General features: G+C 40.6%; 1 protein-coding gene across 1 annotated transcript in view; it reads right to left on the reverse strand.

The window, feature by feature from the left end:
* LOC140239817 (X-ray repair cross-complementing protein 5-like) overlaps nucleotides 1-20,290 on the reverse strand; it is a 28,333-nt gene extending 8,043 nt beyond the window's left edge. The window contains exons 1-13 of the mRNA XM_072319637.1: nucleotides 20,195-20,290; nucleotides 16,104-16,217; nucleotides 14,618-14,798; nucleotides 13,516-13,693; nucleotides 12,494-12,667; nucleotides 11,766-11,880; nucleotides 11,074-11,212; nucleotides 8,795-8,907; nucleotides 7,047-7,247; nucleotides 6,151-6,241; nucleotides 4,052-4,112; nucleotides 1,898-1,967; nucleotides 129-322 (exon numbers count right to left, since the gene is read on the reverse strand). Of these exons, the coding sequence (XP_072175738.1) occupies nucleotides 129-322; nucleotides 1,898-1,967; nucleotides 4,052-4,112; nucleotides 6,151-6,241; nucleotides 7,047-7,247; nucleotides 8,795-8,907; nucleotides 11,074-11,212; nucleotides 11,766-11,880; nucleotides 12,494-12,667; nucleotides 13,516-13,693; nucleotides 14,618-14,798; nucleotides 16,104-16,217; nucleotides 20,195-20,212 (1,649 nt within the window). The 5' untranslated portion in view covers nucleotides 20,213-20,290. The remainder of the gene's footprint in view (nucleotides 1-128; nucleotides 323-1,897; nucleotides 1,968-4,051; nucleotides 4,113-6,150; nucleotides 6,242-7,046; nucleotides 7,248-8,794; nucleotides 8,908-11,073; nucleotides 11,213-11,765; nucleotides 11,881-12,493; nucleotides 12,668-13,515; nucleotides 13,694-14,617; nucleotides 14,799-16,103; nucleotides 16,218-20,194) is intronic.
* Between the last annotated feature and the right edge of the window lie 2,032 nt (nucleotides 20,291-22,322).

Here is a 22,322-nt window from a genome sequence, read left to right on the forward strand (position 1 = left end):
CTCAAACGCTCCTAATATGGCAAAGTATGGTACGGTATGGCTCAATTCACTTTCGAGATGCTCGAACGCAGCCCATCAGTCCCTAAAACTTGGATCTGGGATGCAGTCCCAGCAACCCTGCGACTCACCCCGCCTTCCACAGAGTGTCTCCCGTCACATCCTCCTTGGCCTTGACCTTCTCCAGCTTGAAGAGACCTTTGACCTTCTCGACCTGGGGCTCGCAGCGGACGGCCACCGCCCTGGGAGGCTGCAGGTAGCTGGCTATGGCCTCTTGGATGTCTGGCAAGGGGTCATCGGGGTTCAGGGCACGGTGCATCAGACACTGGACAGAACACACAGGCAGAGAGGGAATATGAACGATATTAAGAATTATTCATTTTATTAATTCATTTATTTGATTCAGTCTCATTTCAACAGGGTAGCCCCATCAATAAGCAGGTACTGTTCTTCCTGGGAAGAAACATACTTACAAAAACATACTTTAAAAAAAATTGTTTCGACAACATCCACAGAATTTCTCATGTTATGGGTGTTGGGTTGGGCAAAGCAACAATATCGGCATAGTCATTGGGCTCAAGAACATATACACTCTATGCCAGTACACCTACAAATCTAAGAAGATTTCTAAGTATTAGGGAACTTTAGAGTTGGGTCAAGGCACTTTAGGACTGTACCATTAATCCCTCATCCCCAACCCCACTCCCATGTCATCAGAAATGTCGTCCTTGCAACATCCATTTTTCTGACAGTATAACACAACCAAAAATCAAAATTCAAAGGCCAAAAAGCAGGCACGCTGCCAGATCATGATTAACCCTCTCACCTCCTAATTATTTTAAACCCATATTGTGCTTTGAATGCCGATTGGCATAGAAAACCCCAGAACTTTGTACACACTGTTCAAAGTCCCTGGCACAGAAAGGGTTAACCCTAAAAAGACTGGGGGGGGGGGGGCCTAAAAGGCCTCCCCCTCGACATTTCGCGCGATTACTCTGCAACACGCAATGCTCTCGCCGCGATGCTCTATGACTTTTTTCTTTCGAGTTTCCCGCACATTTTGACACCAAATTTGTGACGCCCGGGGGTACGGTTCTGAAGTTACATAACTTTTTGTACATGCACATGAGGCCGAAAATGGCTCCAAAATGTGATTTTGTGTACAAAGTCAATGCAAATTGAGTTTTTTCAAATGGTTCATATAAATATGCTTATTTTTACTCTCAATGGCTAAAATTAATTTGTTTTAGGAGTATTATGCTTCAAAAAGTGTCTGCCACAAATTTTGTTAAAAAAAACAATAAAATCAAAAGGTCGAAAAAACAAAGAAATACATAAGAAATTCATAAAACAATAAAAAAATAAGAAATTAATTTTGATACCGAATTTTTTTTCTAGTACATTTGCTAAGAATGCCACAAAGAATAATTAGACCGAAAATGAGCACTTTTGGAGCTTTATTTACTGATTTAGATCAAAGAGTCTGATTTCTCACATGAATTAGCATAATTAATCAAAATAAAATAAAAGAAGACTATTTTGTAAAATTTGAATATACGATCTTGTAGATTACATCGCACACTACCATTGTGCAAATTTCCGCGGCGATCGCGCGATCCACAGCCGAGATCTTAAGGGGGGGCCCTTTAAGCCCCCCCCCCCCCAGTCTTTCGAGCTACCAAAATAGCCCAGTCTTTTTAGGGTTTAAACCAGTGAACGAAGTAGGAAATGGACCAAAATGTGAACAGACCACCACCAAAAATATATATATATCACAGAGGGAAATGACTGTCAGTGTAAGGCATTGAATGGAGTGTGAGAGTGAACAGTCCATTCAATGATGCTTTCACACTGATTTGGGTGAGTTCACACTCCATGAAGGTAAATCTGTGGGGCTTACCTGGCACAGCCTCTGGGTATATGGATTCAATGTGTTCTTAGGTTTCAGTGGTTCCTCCTCGTCTTCATCCCTACGGAAACAAATTTTGAGCAAAAAGTATCAAATATTAAATGTTACAGTGTAGTTATGGGCAGACTAGTGTAACAGATCAATATACTACACAAATAAATTATTTCCAAACCCTTACAGCATATACTGCTAAACATGAAAACAACGATGATTTCCTATCATTTCTATCTTCTTCTCTTTTTGTTTCGTCTCAAAAGACTATGCTGAAATACCATTTTAATCAATGCATGCAAAATCAAACATGTTTTACGCTTTCCCCAAATAGATATTTGAGGCCAAATAAATTTGTGTTAAAGGTAGGGAATCCCATTTGCATGCCTCAAATGAAGAGTTGTATAAATACAGTGGTATGTTGAAGAGAGTGTTATTTTAGAAACTCCCATAAAGTATTGAAAGTGGAAGGTAACATTTAGTATATTTTTATTGACCGTTAGATTTTGAATTGAATTTTTTTCGGGGCTCACCGTAAATTCCAGTACATTACTAGGCTACCTTTGCAGACCCATGCACTGCATGTGTGTCCATCATGTATATTTTGTGAAGAAAGTTCATCAAAACTTACAAACATTTCTATATACATTCTTGCCACACACTCTATATGTTATTACATCAGCTCTTATACTTTTAGATTTGTGTTTATAGATAAACAAGGAAAAGTAGAAATTACGCGGTGCGTAACATATGTCCCCGCCGGAAGTAGCATTTTGTAACAAAATGTGCAATATAGGTCAAAAAATCAAGGTCAAAGGTCAAAGAAGTCAAAGGTCAAAATTCTGTGTAGAAGTTTTGAAGCCCTCACCTAGTGCCATCACATAAAGCAAACGGAATCGAAATCGGGTTAGAAATGGCGAAGGAGTAGCATTTTGTAGCCAATGTACAATATGGGTCAAAAATCAAGGTCAAAGGTCAAAGAAGACAAAGGTCAAAATTCTGTGTAGAAGTTTTGAAGCCCTCACCTAGTGCTATCACATAAAGCAAACGGAATCGAAATCGGGTTAGAAATGGCGAAGGAGTAGCATTCTGTAGCAAAATGCACAATATAGGTCAAAAATCAAGGTCAAAGGTCATAGAAGTCAAAGGTCAAAATTCTGTGTAGAAGTTTTGAAGCCCTCAACTAGTGCCATCATATAAAGCAAACAGAATTGAAATCGGGTTAAAAATGGCGAAGGAGTAGCATTTCGTAGCAAAATGTGCAATATAGGTCAAAAATCAAGGTCAAAGGTCAAAGAAGTCAAAGGTCAAAATTCTGTGTAGAAGTTTTGAAGCCCTCACCTAGTGCCATCACATAAAGCAAACGGAATCGAAATCGGGTTAGAAATGGCGAAGGAGTAGCATTTTGTAGCAAAAATGTACAATATAGGTCAAAAAATCAAGGTCAAAGGTCAAAGAAGTCAAAGGTCAAAATTCTATGTAGCAGTTTTGAAGCCCTCACCTAGTGCCATCACATAAAGCAAACGGAATCGAAATCGGGTTAGAAATGGCGAAGGAGTAGCATTTTGTAGCAAAATGTACAATATAGGTCAAAGGTCAAGGTCAAAGGTCACGACTGAAATTCTGTGTAGAAGTTTCAAAGCTCCCATGTAGTGCTATCATATAAAGCAAACAGAATCAAAATTGGCTCATAAATGACAGAGAAGTAGCAAATTGAAGATTTTGATCACACACGGACGCACACACGGACACACGGACGGACGGACGGACACACGGACGGACGGACGGACGGACGGACGGACGGACGGACACACGGACACACATACGTACGGAGCTCGTTTCATAGTCCCCTGCTCGAACTCGTTCGGCGGGGACAAAAATACAGAAGACTGCAACAAAAAGGCTTAAGTGTGGCTGACACACAGAACTACTGAGTAGTTGAGTTTTGTGCATTATTCAAATTGTAGATCACTGTTGACTTCCAAATTTCTCAGCAGTGGCCTAAACAAGTCCCCTAACTGAGTTCACTCTTCCACCTCCTCCAATATTCACAATATGGTTGATCCAAATGAACAACAAAACATTTACACAATCTCAGATCCTAGCGAAAAGAATATGAAAGAATTTACTAGACACTAATGCCTGTATACTCACTCCTTGGCTTTCATCAAATCCATCCCATCAATCAGATCATCAATGGCTTTTAACTGCTCATCTGCAGAAAAAGGAGTCCACAAGTTTACAGAAAGAACAAAAAACAAAGCCTCATTACAATTACTTGAGTACCCTGGATAGCAGAAGACCGTTCGCCACTACTAGCAGACAACTTATCTTGGAAAGCAATTCACCTGGAGAGTTAACTGTTTAATTGAAAATCTTGGATATTTTGAATTACCAATACATGTTTTGCTAAATCATGGCAAAAAAAACACATCTGCATACACACACACACACACACACCCAAAATATGTGGTGCATCATCACGACACCCACTTAAAGATCATAAAATTAAGGAAAATGCAAGTAAAGCTGACTTTGGCAATATAACCTTTACAGATTTCTAACACTAAATTCTTTTTGAGAATATTTTCCTTGTAATGAAGCAGAGGAAATTATATATCAATTGAGAGCTTAGCATTTGACAAAGTTATATCTGCAAAAAAGACAAACAAACTAGAGCATTCCCCGAACCCCCCCCCCATACCCCATTTGGATGATTTTTTTTTAGGCTAAACTGTTGAATAATATGGCAACTGGGAACCAATGTTTGCACTTTGGGTGTTTTCGATCAGTTGTTCTTACAGAATTTACCTTGTGCCACTACAGGTTATTAGTAGGAGTCTTCAAATACACTAGGTTGTGATCACTGTAATGAGGCTGGTGTAGCATAAGAAATATGACATGGCATCCTATAAACGTCTAAACAATGAGGGCGCTTTCCATAAAACTTTTGTTACCCAGAATAACCCCCATAAACCTCCACAGCAGGTTTGAATGGTATCCTACAAGAAATGTGACATGGCATCCAAATTGGAACACTGAGGGCACCATCACCACAAACTGTTGTGTCCTACTATAGAATGACCACTCATACACCTCCTTCACAGGTTTGCATACAATCCAGTAACAATCAAGTCATTGCATAAATAAGCATTTTTTCCAAATTTTGTCCTGATCAGGATGATCTTTGACCCTGTAAAAGGTGGGACAGTGGGGGCAGCACTATCAATATGTAAAGGTGTCTAGATTTGACTATGATATGTTTACATACCAAATTTTGAAAAAAAAAAAGAAGAAAAAGTCAAGAAACATAGCCAGGATCTTACACACAAGAAGACCCTGAAAAATTTACCGAAATAAGCAAGACGAAATAAGCAAGGGCGCCACCACCAAAAACAAAAGGCATCTTCATTTCACTATAATGCACCTTTTTGCCAAATTTGAAGAAAATCTGATATGAAATATGGCTGATAGAGCGCACACAAGAAACGTGACATGGCATCCAATTCGGAACACTGAGGGCGCCATAACCACAAACTGTTGTGTCCTTCATGTAGAATGACCACCCATACACCTCCTTAGCAAGTCTGAGTAAAATCCAGTGAGAACAATCAAGTTATTGCATAAATAGGCATTTTTGCAAATTTTGACATGATCAGGGTGACCTTTGACCCTGTAAAAGGTGGAACAGTGAGGGCAGCATTATCAATAGGTATAGGTGTATAGATTTAACTATGATACATTTACATACCAAATTTGAAAAAAAAATCAGTCAAGAAACAAGGCCAGCATCGTACACACTAGCAGACCCTGTTATATTTACTTTTTCATGTATAAAGACGGAACAAGCAAGGGCACCACCACCAAAAACAAAAGGCTTCTTCGTCTTACCATAACACACCTTCATGCCAAATTTGAAAATGATCTAAGAAGAACTGCAGCCAGTAGAGCGCTCACAAGAAAATCTCTGCGGCGGACACGGACGCGGCAGCGCAACAAGGCCAAATCCATAGTATCCTCCGAACTCTGTTCGGGGGATACTATCACATTCTGAACATTGTATGGCTTTTGTGATAATGCATTATACATAAGTATGTATATCAGCACACATACAAACATACACACATACGCACAAATGCACACTTACACTTGCATCAGCATACATACACTGCTGAATGGGTGAGTACAGGAAAAATTTGTTGATTGTTCATTCTCTTTCTTCCATTTTATTGGGAGAAGAGAACTGAACTTACCAGTTGGTTTGCACTTCTTGTTGCTATCGAGTGAGGCAAATGTGTACATTCGTAGATCCTCGGCAAAGGGCAGCTCAATGTAAAATAAGGCCTACGAAGGGAAACAGACAAAGATATAAGGGTAATTAACCCGTTGAGGATGAGTCCCGAGTATACTCGGGCAAGTGTCTCTGGGAAATGCGTGTTGCAGCAAAATCAGTCCATCCTCAATGGGTTAATCATACAGACATGTCCTGTATTCACGGTACATTTTGCAGCATTTTAATCTTCGCGAAGTGCTCGGGTCAACCAATATTCATGAAAGTAACCATTTGCATTAGGCATCCTGTAATGGGCCTAATACTGTCTCCACGTTGGGAAATCATTATGCTTTTCTCCAAAGAGGGAGAACACATATTTTTTGTTCCGTCATTATGGTTCTCAACAGCAAATAGAACACCTGATCCCATCACAAAATTGTTTGACAAATCCCAATTAGTAAATCATTACACTCACGAAATATGTGATTCTTTTCCCTTCACATCAACCAACAAGAAGAGAGTTTAGGATGCAAGAAAAAATCCATGTAGAACTTTGTAACAGAAATGAGGACAGGGAAATTCTGAGATATACTGTAAAAGCTGGAATTTTCATGTACAGTCAGATATTTTTTGTGAACGAGGAGGTCACAAACATTATTGAGAGACATTTCTGTGCTTTGACACTGATACTCTCCTTCACTCCACCAATTACTGTACCTGGTGATAGTTTTGTGTGTTGTTCAACTTGTGTCCTGATCATGATTCGTGAAATTGCAGAAAAAAATTAAGCCCTTGCAAAAATAACAGCTCTTACAGTGTACAAAAATCTTGATTGTTGTTGATGTTGTTTGTGATGAGGGCTGACCGCTAACTGACCTCATACTTGGCCTTGATGTGCGGGACCAGGAATCCGATGCGAGGGTTGCTGCTGGCCGAATACGCCCTTCTGATGATGGCCACAGAGTTTGTCTCATAGAGGGCATTGGTCAAGGCAGAGAAGGCCATTGCCGCCGCCTGGTCGTCAGGCTGGGGCACGAAGATGTACACGCTGGAACCCATCTGGTGGTGCTTCTTGATCTGGGTATCCATGGTAACAGATATGAGAAGGGGAGGAGCTTCACAAGGTTGTTCTCAGATATCAGTACTTGAGACACTGAATCTAGAACACCCTCGTTGAAGGAGTTGGTAGAAACATGTCAGCCAGAGGCCATGTGATTTCTTGTTCATTGTTAAGATTGCAGTGACTATGGGAACAATCACATAGCTCACAGTCAGTTGGTTGTTTCAAAACTGCTGCCATGCTAACTGCAACTAATCCAAGCTGCGATTGTGCTAAATGTCTGATAGGGAAGCAACCCAGGTCATGGCCCTGCAGACCCTGGCAAAGTATTCCCTTGCTGAACAATTTCCCAAAATAGAACTTGGTCACACAGGAGGGACATTACATACATGGAAAATCTTGTAATTAGAGTACTGTATACGCTATAATTTTCGCGTACATAAATTTTTGCGAATTGCCGCTGTCACACATTTTCGCGAGTGGTTAAATTCGCGATTGGGGGACCAGAGAAAATATGAAGTGGCAAAGAAAGTGTGAATTTTCAACTTGTTACTAGGCCACTAGCAAATAAGAATGATACTAGTTATACACTGCATGAAAAAAACTTACCAAACTCTGCAAACTAGTAAGTTAGAATTCAACATTTATGATTTTTGAAGTGGTTGAGTCCATCGCGCTAGATTTCTGACGAGTGGTACGAGGGGTACGAGTAAATTCAGCGGCAACCAGCTGCTGGAGCATACGAAGCCCCAGCCCCTAAAGTTGTAAAGACGTAGCGGCATGCAAACACAAGAGCTAGTACTAGTACATGTATCAAATCAAGGGTGACACGCTGCGCGTTTGTAACGTTGTGGCGCAATGGATTTGGCTCTCTACAGTATTCGTAAGTAGACGTGGACGTGCTATATGTACGTAAACAAGCTTAGCCAGTATGGTCTGTTCGGTAAGCCGTGACATGGTACACTAGGTACTGAAATGTTCGTATCATCAAGGCAAGGGATTCATTTTAGAAGGTAATATTTTCGCGTGTTGTTAATTTTGCGAATAGCTCCCGACTCGCGAAAATAAAACCCCCACGAAATATATAGCGTATACAGTATCAAGTTGGGCTAACACTAAAGACAATCTTTCATGAATTATTGGAAAGAGTTGAGTAGCAATATGCTGCCTTGAATGGTTCAGACAATTCTTACCGACACTTTGCCTGCACTGATGAACTTTTATTGATTTGTGTATTGGCTACAGATAGAGGCTGATAACCATATCACGAAAAAAGAAATGCATTCATATGAACAGAATAATTATGAGAACAAAACAGAGAGAGGCTTTATAATATTTGTTTGCTCCATACGGAAGTCCTAAAGAGCAAGACCTGAAACACTTCAGATACTGGTGTAGTCTACCACTAGGCATCCACTACATTTACAATCTTTTGGTAATTTGGATGCATTTATATGTTATATATTTGAAGACCTTCGCTAATGCAAAAAACTTGAATGAAGTGTCACCCATATAGTGCCAGGTGCTTCCAGGAGAGCAATGACCACAATGAAGTTTGACTTACGTTGGTGTCCTTGGTGAACCCCAAGACCTGCATGACCTTGCCGGGCTTCTGGTAGTCCATGTTCTTCTTGTCCTCCTCGGAGATGGGGATGATGTCGTTGCCGTAGCGATGGCCTGGCGATGGGGGAAGCGAGCAACGAGACAGAGGGTTGGAGGATGGCTTGTACACTTATTGGTCTTTCGAAAGAAAAGAGCCAATGGCTTTTCAAATTTAACTCTTGAAAAGGTATGAAAAGCAATAAACGGACTAAATACCAGCAAGGAAAGTAACCCAGATAACACCAGCCCTTAGCATCTCAAAAATCTTGGGATGCTTCTACTAGTGCTGAATGCCAAACATCAAGCATGGGTGTTGCCCACAGTCCCTAAAGGAAGGCATTATCCTGCCATTTCACAAAGGTAAAGGCAAGGATTTAACAGACTCAAAAAACTACCGTGGGATCACACTCACTTCCGTCTTGGACAAGCTCCTGGAGCAGTGCATAAAACCCCACCCTGAACAACAGCTCTCATCTCCAGGTATACTTGATGAACCTCAATTTGGGTTTCATAAGGGATTTACCTGCCAATTTTTACTTCACTCACTCTTGAACTTGTCATGGAATTATACAGTGTTTCCAGGAAACCCACTTTCATTGCCTTTCTTGATGCAGAAAAGGCTTTCGATAAAGTGTGGCATCAGAGACTTCTAGGAAAAACACAACATCATTCAAAATATGTTCGATGGGATGGCAAGCAGAGTCTACTGGCAAGAGAGAATCTCAACATCCTTCCACATCACCAAGGGAGTACGACAACGTGGAGTCCTCTCGCCCTCCCTATATACTCCATTCATTGATGATCTCATCAAAGAACTATGCAGTAGAGACCTCCGATGCTCCTTCCCTCAATAGATACTCAAGAGTTATCCTTCTGGCAGATGATGTAGCGCTGCTGAACTCTACACCCAGAGAACTCCAGGAGATACTGACAGTGACACAGTTTTATCCTGCAAAGTGTCGTAACAAGATCAACCCGTCGATATTGGTGATGAACTGAAAAAGATCTGACAATCAACTGCAATGGACAATGAGTGGCTCAACCACTCAACGGAAGACCTCCTATGAACATCTCAGGATAATGAAGTCTAGGACCCATCTTGACTAAACTGACTCCATCATTAAGACAGGGCTGAAAACCTTCTAATTCCTCTCTGGTACTGAAGCCAATACTCTTTGCCTCATGCCCTTACAACCCATGCCATACCTCTAATGGAAATGTCTCATTCGGAACAGCATCACAACAGTGACAAGTTCTAAGGACTTCACAGATACAATCACTCTCAAGCCCTCATTCATGGTCTGGATGCATTGGACCCACAGCAACCTGAAACTACTCTACCCTTTGAATGTTCTCTCACATATCATTTGTCATTTCATCCTTAAACTTGTCATTAAAGGGAAGATAAACCCAAAGAGCAATGTGGATTGAGTGAAAGCAGCAACATTAGCAGAACACATCAGTGAAAGTTTGAGAAAAATCGGACAATCGATGCAAAAGTTATGAATTTTTAAAGTTTTGGTGTTGGAACCGCTGGATGAGGAGACTACTAGAGGATATGACGTATGAGTGGACAACAATACAAAGAAAACATAAAGGATATTCAACAAAAATTCACTTTTCTAGAATTATGAAAGAGCAGTGGACCAACCGCTTTCAGAAAGCAGAGGATGGTATTGCTACCCTTAACATATGTCAATATCAAGTTGATGGAATTTGTAATTTTCATGAAAAATGGATTTTTGTAGCATTTTCTTTATATTTTCTTGATATTGTAGTCCACTCATACGTCATAACCTCTAGTAGTCTCCTCATCCAGCGGTTCCAACACCAAAACTTTAAAAATTCATAACTTTTGCATCGATTGTCCGATTTTCTTCAAACTTTCACTGATGTGTTCTACTAATGTTGCTGCTTTCACTCAATCCACATTGTTCTTGGGGTTTATCTTCCCTTTAATAACTAACTTAAATCCCTCCAACCTTGCTCTTTGAAATATTAAATATTATATGAATACATCCAATCCATACTAAAGAGTTATTTGCGAATTTCACCTGCCAATATCTGGCATACACACAGGAAGGAATACAAGATGCAGAAGAAGATGAAAGCACCTGATGAGATTCAAACTCAGAACATCTGACTGTAGTCATGAGTCTTATACATTATGCCACAGTGGCCCCACACAGAAAACACCTAACCTTCACCTGCAAGCAAAAGAAACAGACATTACTGGCATACCTTCCACCATGTCTTCGCTCTCCACCTCCGTCTCCTCGTCATCGTTGAGATGCTTGGAGCGGATGGTCTTGGGCGTGTACTCCCGGTTTGGCCCCTTCTGGTAGGTGGACTTCCAGCTTCGCATCGGGGTCTCCTTCACCTACAGGTGCACAGAAGACGACATGTGATTCCCCAATTGGCAATGACTGATTAACGCCTGTGACATTCTGCTAGTGATTCATTCTTAGACTATACACTTTGGTGTTAAATGGCTAAAGGAACAATATAACTTTTATATTGAGACATCAGATATATCATACATTAAATGATTATGATATATAAATATATTGATACATGATGAAAGCAAATATGAAGAAATATATAAGCATATTAACAACATACTATATTTCTACACTACTATATCATAAGTACAGTATTTTGAAAGAAAATATATGACTTATGGAACTAAACAACGCTAAGCATGAATGGAGGTGTACTAAAAATTCATCTTTGGTCAACAGCTAACTTTTCACTCCTCCCCACATCCCCTCCTACTTAAATAGATATTACGGTATCAACCCGTAGAAATATATCACTCTAAAGGACAAGTCCTAAAAACTCTGTCACAGACTAAATGACAAGGAAAAGCTGTGCTACAGACCTGTACACACACAATGTGCATTGTACAGAGTGGAGAAAGTGAAGAAAAGTACCTTGAGGTATCCCGACACTGGTATCTTCAGCTCTGATCCAATCTCAAGGTTCACCTTCCATGGTGTAGGGCGAACAGCTCGCTTCTCAAACATGGTGACAGCTGGTATTACTTCCCTGGTAACAAAGTGGCAGGTGGAAAGGAGTAAATTCATTAAAAAAAATATTTGTCTAGACATTACCTTCGAATACCAAAATAATGGAGTGTCTTTGCTACATAGACATCTATCAAGATATACTGTATTTTAACATGAGAATGGAAACAATACAAGAAAACTGAGGTCATAATTCTGAAATTGTAAAACAGTACAATCTGGACAGAAAGAAAGACATAATACACTTGCTGCATCAAATTATGTATTGTTAAACTTTACATCAGAGCGTATTTGCAAAATCAGAAGGCGTGCTTAAAACTGAAGCTTATCTAATCATTCTGTTGATATTCCAAACATTTTGGCCCAAATTCATGAAGGTGGCTTAAACTTAGACTGTGGTACAAATTTAGACCATGGTCTAAAATAAGCATGAAATAGGGCACCTTTACAGGACGTCTGTTGGCATACGCAATCTGTCAATCATATTTTACGCAGAAGAAATTTGTATTAACTATGATTGGTTAATTTGGGACAAAGCGAAGAGAGAGGAGGGATACGTAGGCATCACACCAAGGGGAACTTAGACAACCCTCGACAGAGAACCTTCATTATGCTGAGATAAAACCTAAACTTACTGGAATGTGTAGTTCTGCCCATCAACCTGCTGGAGGATGTGTTTGATCAGCTGCTCTCCGGCCCTCTGTTGGGGAGTCTTTGCCTTCTGCTGACCACCCCCTCGGCTGTTGGAGCTGGTAGAGGGTCTATCGTGGTCCTCACTCTCATCTTCATCCTCTTCAAACTGGAGTCCTCTGGAGGGGAGGGAGAGGGGAGAAGTGTGACTCCAGAGATCAGGCCAGGGATTATGGATTTTCTGAGCAATGGCAGTATTATAGTTATGCACAGCTGGTTTGGGAGTAGAGGGGAATGTACAAGTCTTGGTGGATCCACACCAGGAAGGTACATCATTGTAGCTGAAAATAATGACTGGTATGATGAACATATCCAAATCAGTAGTAACAGAGGCATTCAAATCTGAAAGCATTTGATGGAAATAGAAATGTCAATACCTTGGTACTATTTCCTCTAAGATATTTCCTAAGCATAAAAGTTACAATTTGATTTTCAAAGTGCAACACATGCTGTTCCGAAGGCAATCACTGCCTCCTGAAAAAAAAAAAAAACCAAAAACAAGACAAAACAAAATTCTAATACAAAGATACAGAAAAAAAAAAAAACAACCTTAGGAAGACTCTGAGGAAGAGACTACATCTTTGAATGGCCATCCTGTGACATGGTTCATTGTTACCCCATCTCATCTCATCTCATTTTATACCACAATGCAATGTCTTCCAGGGAGGCCACTAAGAATGAAAGAGAAGACCCCAGGGCCTGTTTCATAAAACCTGTCATCAGTGACAACCGCCACATTTCTATGACAAATTTGCTCTCAGCCAATCAGATGCAAGGATTTCAGTAGCTTGTCACATCTATGACAACTTGTCACTGATGACAAGTTTTATGAAACGGCCCCCTGAAAATCATCTGCAAGAAGCTAGTTTGTAAATGAATGCGCTTGAAATTTGATACTACCACAACCTAAATTCAGGCTTTTGTCCAAAAAGGTGGCATCCCTAGTCTTCATACCCAAAGGACTCACATGTGATTGACTTCAGTCTTCATGGACTTGAGCCCTCCGATGACCTGCTCGAGCTTGTCGTCAGCGAACTCTCCTCCTAGGTCGGAGAAGAGGATGATGCGATTCTGCGTGAACTTTGCCCCCTTGTCACTGATGGCCGTGTGGATCATGTCCATGGCAACGACCAGCGCATCAATGCCTGATGTGCGTCAGGGAGCAAACTTGTTGTCAAGGATCATCTTAGCAGGAACAAATCCACGGAATGACATGGTAACTTTCTACAACAATATATTCATACATGTATGTCCATTGCTAATGATATCTGCAATACCTACTTGTATATGACACAGTACTTTCCATAGTGACTTGATTTGATTATGAACTTATTCTGCTGTACAGTGCAACTGAAGTGTCATCACCTAGGGCTAGTAACATAGAATACTAATTTGCACACAACAAACTTATCTGTAAGTTCACTAATGAACTCACTGCTGTATTGATGAGCATGACTTGTCATCCAATTTACTTTAATACATTTATTTTACTCCTAACAAATCACTCAGGATCACCTTTCAATCTCATACTTTATTTTTCCACAGTGCCCCATCTGTGCTTCAAAACTCAATCCAGTGACAAGCTGCATATTGAGAAAGTCAAATGTTCAAATGCACCATGATTAGAAACCTGGAGCACTGATGTACATCCACGCATGACAAACTTACAATTTCACAATATAGATAAAGGGTATAGGGCTTTGGGGAAAATAGCAGCAGCATTATACAGAACAGTCTTCCCCTTAACACTTAATATACAACAGATTTTGATAAATTTATTCAAATCTGCATTAAAAATCATTTTTTGGATAATTAATATTGATAACTGTATTCTTCTTTTATATAAACACTGAAATTTTTGTTTATACTCTTGTAGGTAATTTTTTTTTTCAATATAAGCACGGCTTATCTTATGGTAAGGCATTTTCAAGAACTCAGTATCACTATGATTTTTTTTTATTATCAACATTATCATCATCATCATCATTATAATCATTATAATCATTATAATCATTATAATTATTATCACTGCTATTATAACACTTTCAAGGTCAACATTAAAAGGATACAGTCGCCAGAGACGGGGCTTGGGTGGATGTTGGTACGGATGTGCTGGATGAAATCCAGGTCCGCCATCTTGAACGGCCTTTCCTCCGTGATGTTCTCATAACCCTCATCGCTAAGGCGATTGGCGGTGCCCGGTGTACCGAAGAGGAGGAGGGCAATCTCATCTTTGGATTCTGAAAGGACCTGTCAAGATATCAACAAATGCAGGATGAAGAATAATTCTAACATACTCAGTGAAACAGAAACAAACAAATAAAAAAAAATAGAAAAGCACTCTGAGGGCACAGACCTCCGCCAAGCAGTTACTTTCCACCGATGATCTTGCTCTTTCATAGAGATCAGTGATTTCCACCCATATGTATGCATGCTGAAAAAAATCTCCCGATTTCCCAATATAGACGCCTTTGTTACGTCATAAACCCTGAGCTGCGCGGCGCGCCTCTCCCAGCTGCAGAAAAACTGAAGCATGCACTTTAGTGCGCGTATGAAAACCTCAAAAATGTGCAGCTTGAACTCCCAAGTTCATTGACCCTCCCAGCCAAAACATTGAAAATCCTTCAGAAAATCCATACAAATTTCCCGATCACTACCAAAATTTGATCATCTGTTCTTTGTGTCATTCTCAACCTTTCCTGCAAGTCTCATCCCAATCCGTGCACAACTTTTTGAGTCATTTTGCACATGGACAAACAAACAAACAAACAAACCAATGCCGATGAAAACATTACCTCCTCCCTTGGTAGAGGTAAAACAGAGGAGAGATTTACCTGCTGTTGAGCAGATTCTGTATAATGCCACAGTACTGTAAAACCAGAAATTTTCAAGTGCATGAAACTTTCGCCAATTTCGTAAGGAGCCATGATTTTCAAAATGCAAGCAAAAGTTTTTTGTCTACACAACACAATGGATGTCAGTGGCAATATGCATAAGGTTCATGCCGTGAATATTTCTGGTTTAACAGTAATTGCTTGATGTTTTTCATTGCTTCCTTACTGGTCACACTAAATAAATAAATCCATCTCAACTCGTGTCGTATTCGTTTCCACCCATACAGGAAATTTCAAAGAGCTGTGTCCAGCTCATGTTCTTTTTTCTCAAGCAGTCATTTTTCACTGAGAATAGTAAAGTTCATTGATATCCACTGTGATATCTGTGCATTACAACTTTTTTTTGCCACTGCGTTTTGTGGGCTGTCATGGGCACTCATTGTTTCCTTGCTCAATCTCTGCTTATGAAGCAAATCTTGAATTTATATATAAATGTCAAATAAAGATCACCATTCTCCAAAAGATTGATTTCACATTAAATACATTTTGGACTCAAGCATAGAAATTTAGAATATGGATAAAATAGCTAGTTAGTGGACTCTACATATCACTCTTAACATGCTGAAAATGGACAAAATCACCCAAAACATATGATTTACAGAAGCATTCAAACAAAACACAACACAACAACACAGAAACAAAAGTCAAAAGAAAGGCTCACCTTGCGTTGCAGGATCATTGTAATGACATCACAAGCCGTCTCCAGACTGGTGCAGTGTCCTGGGGCAGCCTGGTTCATGGACGGCCCTACATCAAGGCAGATTACAATGGCTTCCTGTGGTTGAGAATATAAAATCAACTCACATTTGCAAATGCAGGATTTAACATTTGATGCTCACTTACTGACACACACTGTACCAGTCGCCCAGTGTAAATTACCAGGTACGCACTTGTGGTGGAAGTAAATCAAACAATCATCCCATTTAATAAAGAAAGAAAATGAATGAAAACATGATTTACCTAACAAGCAGGCAGATTTCTAACTAGGGGTAGGACTATATAGGGTTGGACCTACTACTAATCGACCGCCTAATGTTTATTTGCTTGATAAGAATATTTAACACTGAAATTCACGTTAAAAACTTGACCTACGTGATTGAGAAAATCCAGCTCTATCAAATGCCGTTGTTCCCTTTTCGATTCGAAGTTTCAGTGCAAAAATATCGCCGACGAACTTGCGTGGCCTCGTTTCAGCTCCCCGCAGTAAATCGCGTTTTTAGGATCGACCGCTGATTTTGCATTGACAATGCACGTAAACCGAGTTGTATTGAACACCGTGTTGTACGAAGCTTTTTAGAAGCCTTTTAGAAACTTCCATAGACATTACATTGTGCTGTCATTACGATTCGGTGAAAATATTCATTCGAAATTTTGTCCTTGATTAAAACCATTAATGAAGAGTGAATTATCGCGTTTTCCCACACCATCCTAATCTACATTCAAAGCCAATCCATTTTTATGTGCTTTGCGCGCAGAGAAGTGCGTATTAAGTGTTCAGTGCGCGAATTATACGCGGTCGGTTTCAATAAGGGTGGTCGATATGTAGTAGGGCTACTATACCGGTACACAGCCCTGTCGCTGTACACAAGTCCAGTGTCGTTCGCACGGTGTCTGGTCGGGCTAATAGTAATTTATCTTACATGCTTCTTGCTTGCCTATGAAAAAAGTTAAATTTAATTGCTTCTTGCTGAGCCAGGTAGAGGGAAGTCACCGTCTAATTACACTACTGTCACTAGCCCATGGTTTCGCACGGCATCCCTGTGTGCCAACACTTGTGTACAGCAACAGGGTTGTGGTGTATAGTTTCATCTTTATGACTACAGTTTACTTGATACTTGAATACTTGAAATGATAATCCCTGTAGCAGCTCGTCGAAGCTAAACTGGGATGGGCTGTGCGATGACGACGTTGGCCGACGGTGCTTGAAGTGCTATTATACAGATGTAACTATTTACAATAAAATGTCATGTGCGTGCAAATAAAAATCAGGCTGCCAGGCTTACAGCATTTTGGACCCTACGGGAGGCTGCAACCTTCTGATAATTGGTAGGGCAGCCTTCTGGAAGGTGTCAACAGTAGGTGCAGTGACAGCGTTGCTTGGTAGGTGGTTCCAGATCCATACAGTACGTGGATAGAAGGAATATTTGTATGGGTCAATTGAGGCATCTGGTATCATGTATTTGAGCTGGTGGTCATGTCTGCCAATGTAAGGGGCTGGAAAGATGGAGGGCGGAAGTGATATGTTGACAAGGTTGTAGTGGACTTTGTAGAACATGGTGCATTGTGCTGTGAGGCGTCGTATGTGCAGTGTCTCCCATCCCAGTTTGGATACAAGGGATGTAGAGGAAGTACCCCATCTGTAATCATGGTGAACGAAGCGAGCAGCTGCTTTTTGGACTCCTTCAAGGCCTTGTACTGTATTGGTGTGGTATGGATTCCATGCCTCTGATCCATACTCTAGCTGCGGACGAACAAGCATTTGATATGCCCTGTTTTTGACAGCTTTGGAGCATGGGGATAATGTACGACGTAGGAGACCGAGAGTTTTGTTTGCTTTTTGACGAATGGCCTGGCAGTGAGTAGCCCAGCGAAGATCTTTTGAAACCGTGACCCCCAGGTACTTGTATTGTTGGACTCTGGGTATGGTCTCCTGAAGGAGCTTGTATTCACGGAGCGAAGGTTTCCGTTTTCTGGTAATAGTAAGAGTAGCACATTTGGGAATGTTGAAATCCATTAGCCACTGTTTGGACCACTCGGCGAGAGCATGGAGGTCTTGCTGCAGGATTTCGTGATCTTCCAAATGGTGGATTTCGCGGTAGATAGTACTATCATCTGCAAACAACCGCATCTTGGACTGGACATGTACATTGATATCATTTACATAGAGCAGGAAGAGAACTGGTCCGATCACCGAGCCCTGGGGCACTCCTGATGACACGGGTCTCCAGGTTGATTGAGATCCTCTTACTGTGACTGCTTGTTGTCTACCAGAAAGGAGGGAGTTGATCCAGTGTAGAGTATTGCCAGTTATGCCGTAGTATTGGAGTTTCAAGCTTAGCCGTTGGTGAGGAACTCGGTCGAATGCTTTACGAAAATCCAGGAAGATGATATCTGTTTGGCCCCTTGACTGAAGAGTACTGGACCAGTCATGAATGGCTGATATGAGTTGGGTGGTGGTGGAAAGTTTCTGTCTAAACCCATGTTGTATATCAATGAGGATATTGTGGGAGGCAAGATGTTTGGAGATATGGCTGAGTACGATATGTTCCATAATCTTGGAACAGACACAGGTCAAAGAGATTGGTCGGTAATTTGCAGGATTGCATTTGTCACCAGACTTGTGGATAGGAGTAACTCGGGCATGCTTCCACTGTGTAGGAACAGTCCCTGTGTTGAAACTCTGTTGGAATAAGAAGGCCAAGGGTGGAGCAATCTCGTGGGCTATGAGTTGTAGTAATCGAGGAGGTAGCTCATCTGGGCCGCTTGCTTTTGATGGATTAAGTTCACGGAGCTGTTTCTCAACACCAGGCCGGTGGATGTGGAGATGACCAATGAGATGGTAGGGGGAGGTGCCCTGGTGAAGATCTGGGCAAGTGTCTTCTTTGATGAAGACTGACTGGAAGTAAGCATTCAGGCATTCAGCTTTGTCCTTGTCAGTAGCATAGAGCTTGTCATTCTGGTGTAGAGAAGGGATTCCCAAGTTCTCAGTACGAGAGAGTTTGACATAGGACCAGAAGGTTTTCGGGTTTTCACTGAGGCTTTCACCAATCACGTTGTTAACATAATTATGGTGTGCTTGGTGTACTAATTTGGCGACTTTGTTCCTATGCTGTCTGTAAGATTGCCAGGCAGCTGTCGTAGGGTTTCTTCGAGCTTTCTTGAACAGTCGATCACGCTTTTGCATGTGCCGTTTAAGCTCAGGTGTAATCCATGGCAGGTGGTGTCTACTTTTACTCATCTTGGATGGGATAAAGTCTTTGATGCATTTGTTGAGAAAATTGAGAATCTTGGTCCAATTTTCATCAACAGAATTGAGTTCCGGTGATGAAGCAAGGAAATCAGTTGAGAAGTTGAAGACGGCTTCTGACAGACCCTCGTGATCAGCTTTGTGAAACTGAAGGATCTTCCTAGCTGGCTTGGGTGCTGTCTTCAGATTGCCAGAGAAGGTGAAGGATATAATATCATGATCTGAGATGCCAGGATGTACATTAACGTCTGAAATGAGGGCTGGGTTGGAGGTTACAAGAAGATCTAAGATGTTACAGGATGCAGGGCGAGTGACTTCTCTAATAACTTGTGACAGTGAGTTTTCGAGTAACAAGTCTAATAGCTGTTGATGGTTGCTTGCACGAGAAGGGTTGGTGATGGTTTAAACTTAGGTCTAAATACAAAAAGAATGACTACAATAATGAGGACGAGGATCAGGAGGAAGAGAAGAAGAAGGAGAAGAAGAAGAAGAAGAAGAAGAAGAAGAAGAAAAAGAAGAAGAAGAAGAAGAAGTATAAGAACAAGAACCAGAAGAAGTCACTACATTATTGTATCACCGCGCAAAAGAACACACGGAGAATTTTGCGACTCCATTGTAATTCGCTACTACGCGTGTCACTATACTCCTATAGGAAAAAGTTCGTTCACTACACGATTCAACGACTTTATAGGAAGAACGCAGTCTTTCTGACTGACGTGAGAGAGTGACCCGAGAAAATACAAGAATGCACAAGAACTTAACAGATTAATGTGCACATAGCTTACCTTCTCTCTACTACCCATGCTTTGCGTATTCTTCGCTCTGTATAAGAGACGTTATTAACTTCCAGACAAGCTGCTTTGTTGAAGGTACGAAGCACCTACTACCACACGTATAGAAGGATAGAATACTAGCTTGAGCAGAATGCACGCTTTGGAATGATGGGTCTAGTCCGAAACATGTGCATCACTATTTTCCGTAATACACTTATGCCTACGTCGTACGACATTTTGCGCTGTTGAGGCGCCAGCGTAGCGACAAAACCTCTGTATCTCAATTACAGTCGGTTTAGATGGTGGAAAAAACACAGAAACCAAAACACTCTAACAAGCGCTTTTCCTTTGACATGTCGTGATAGCTTCATTATTGGATTGACAGTAGGACATCAATTTATTAACTGATTATCTGTCAATTAAATTTAAAAAATGATTTTCACCGAAATTTCAGATACTAAGTGTGTACGTGTTTTTTTTTTTTTATTTACAGATGAAAAAAAAAAAATCGAATTTTCTGCTTACATTGCATTCATGAAATACTAGGGTTCTACAGAAAATCGAGTAATATAGGGTCATTGGCCTATCGATTAGCAGACAAAAAAAAAGAAGAAAAAAGAAATGAGCTTGGTTTCACCTCCAGGGGTCTACCTCAAGAATGACAATTATTATTGTTGTTTTTTTAATTGAAAATGTTGTACAGGGTACCTTAACCCTATTTTTTTTTTCTTGTATTGCCCTCACGGATCCATAAAGCTTAAATGTTCCAGATACTAGTGTTGCCTTAATTAAGTATTTTTCTACTGAATTCTCCTTAAATATGTAGGACCTTGAACCTTGAACCTTGAAGGAGTAATCCCTGTTGCAGCTTTTCGTGGGAAGCTATACTGGGATGGTACAAGGTGACATCAACGGCCGACGGACAGAGTGTATTTACAGATGGCAATTATAATCAATTGTACAAAATAAAAATTTGCCATGTGCAAGTAAAAACCAAGCCGGTGAATTTATAGTATTCTGGATCCTACTGGGGGCTGCATGGGGGCTGCATAGACCTACTCTCTATATTAGACCTATTACTGTGCATTTGTGTGAACTTTTGTAAATATGCCCTATGTTGTTGAAAAAAGGAACACATCTAGGCTTACACAGTCTCAAACACTGATCTCAAAATCTAACCACCAATAGCTAGCACCATACAGGGGCGGATTCAGGAATTTCCATAAAGGGGAGGCGCCTTTACAAAATTAAAGAGGGGCGCACGCCCCCTCCCCCCCCCCCCCACACACACACACACACATTTTTTCTTTTTATTTCTTTTCTAAAGCACCGCCCCCTCTGGATCCGTTATTGCCATAAGCCGTATCTTTTTATGAAGCTACAGTGGTACAGGTGTTATTACTTTTCATTCATTTACAGTATGTATAATCTATATTACGGAAAAATCTTACAATTAGTGATGCTTTCGTCACCTGAGGCAAGCGCGGGCATGTCGAAGTCGGAGAGTGAATCGTACCGAATCGTGTTCACCGGACGCATTTTTTTTTTTTTTTTTTTTTTTTTCCGTGGCTCTGAATTCCGTACTTAGAGGATGAGCGATTTCGGCCAAAAATAGCACCAGTTATTCACAAAGTCCTGAAAATTACGAATTCGGCAAATTATGAAAATTATTCACTCCGATTTTTGAAAAATAGACTTCAATGTATACCCCTCTCCAAAAAGTTGTCTTTTTGCGCGGTGTAAAATCGCATTATAGGCCCTAATTCCGGACACGATTTTCGTATACTTAGTAATGGAATAATCGAAATCTTTCGCACCTTGTCCTGGCACCAGAATCACAATTCATACCCACGATTCACCGTACACATTCTTACCGAGCGGACGACAAAGAATAAATCGGCAAACTTGAGGCTTAAATTTTTCGTACCGGTATTTTACTGTAAAATGTCTAACGTGAACATTTCGAACAGTTCACGCGATAAAACCTTGTGATAAATCGACATCTTCTTCTAAATCCGAGGTGAAATGTGAATTTCTTAGCGTTTTTACATTTTTATCTGTATAGGACCTATTATTTGTGACAAATTTTCTTGATCATTACGCTGGTCGTGTGTCGCATTTTCAAGTTTGTACGCAAAAC

Source organism: Diadema setosum, chromosome 16 (assembly GCF_964275005.1).
Source record: "Diadema setosum chromosome 16, eeDiaSeto1, whole genome shotgun sequence".
NCBI lineage: Eukaryota > Metazoa > Echinodermata > Echinoidea > Diadematoida > Diadematidae > Diadema > Diadema setosum.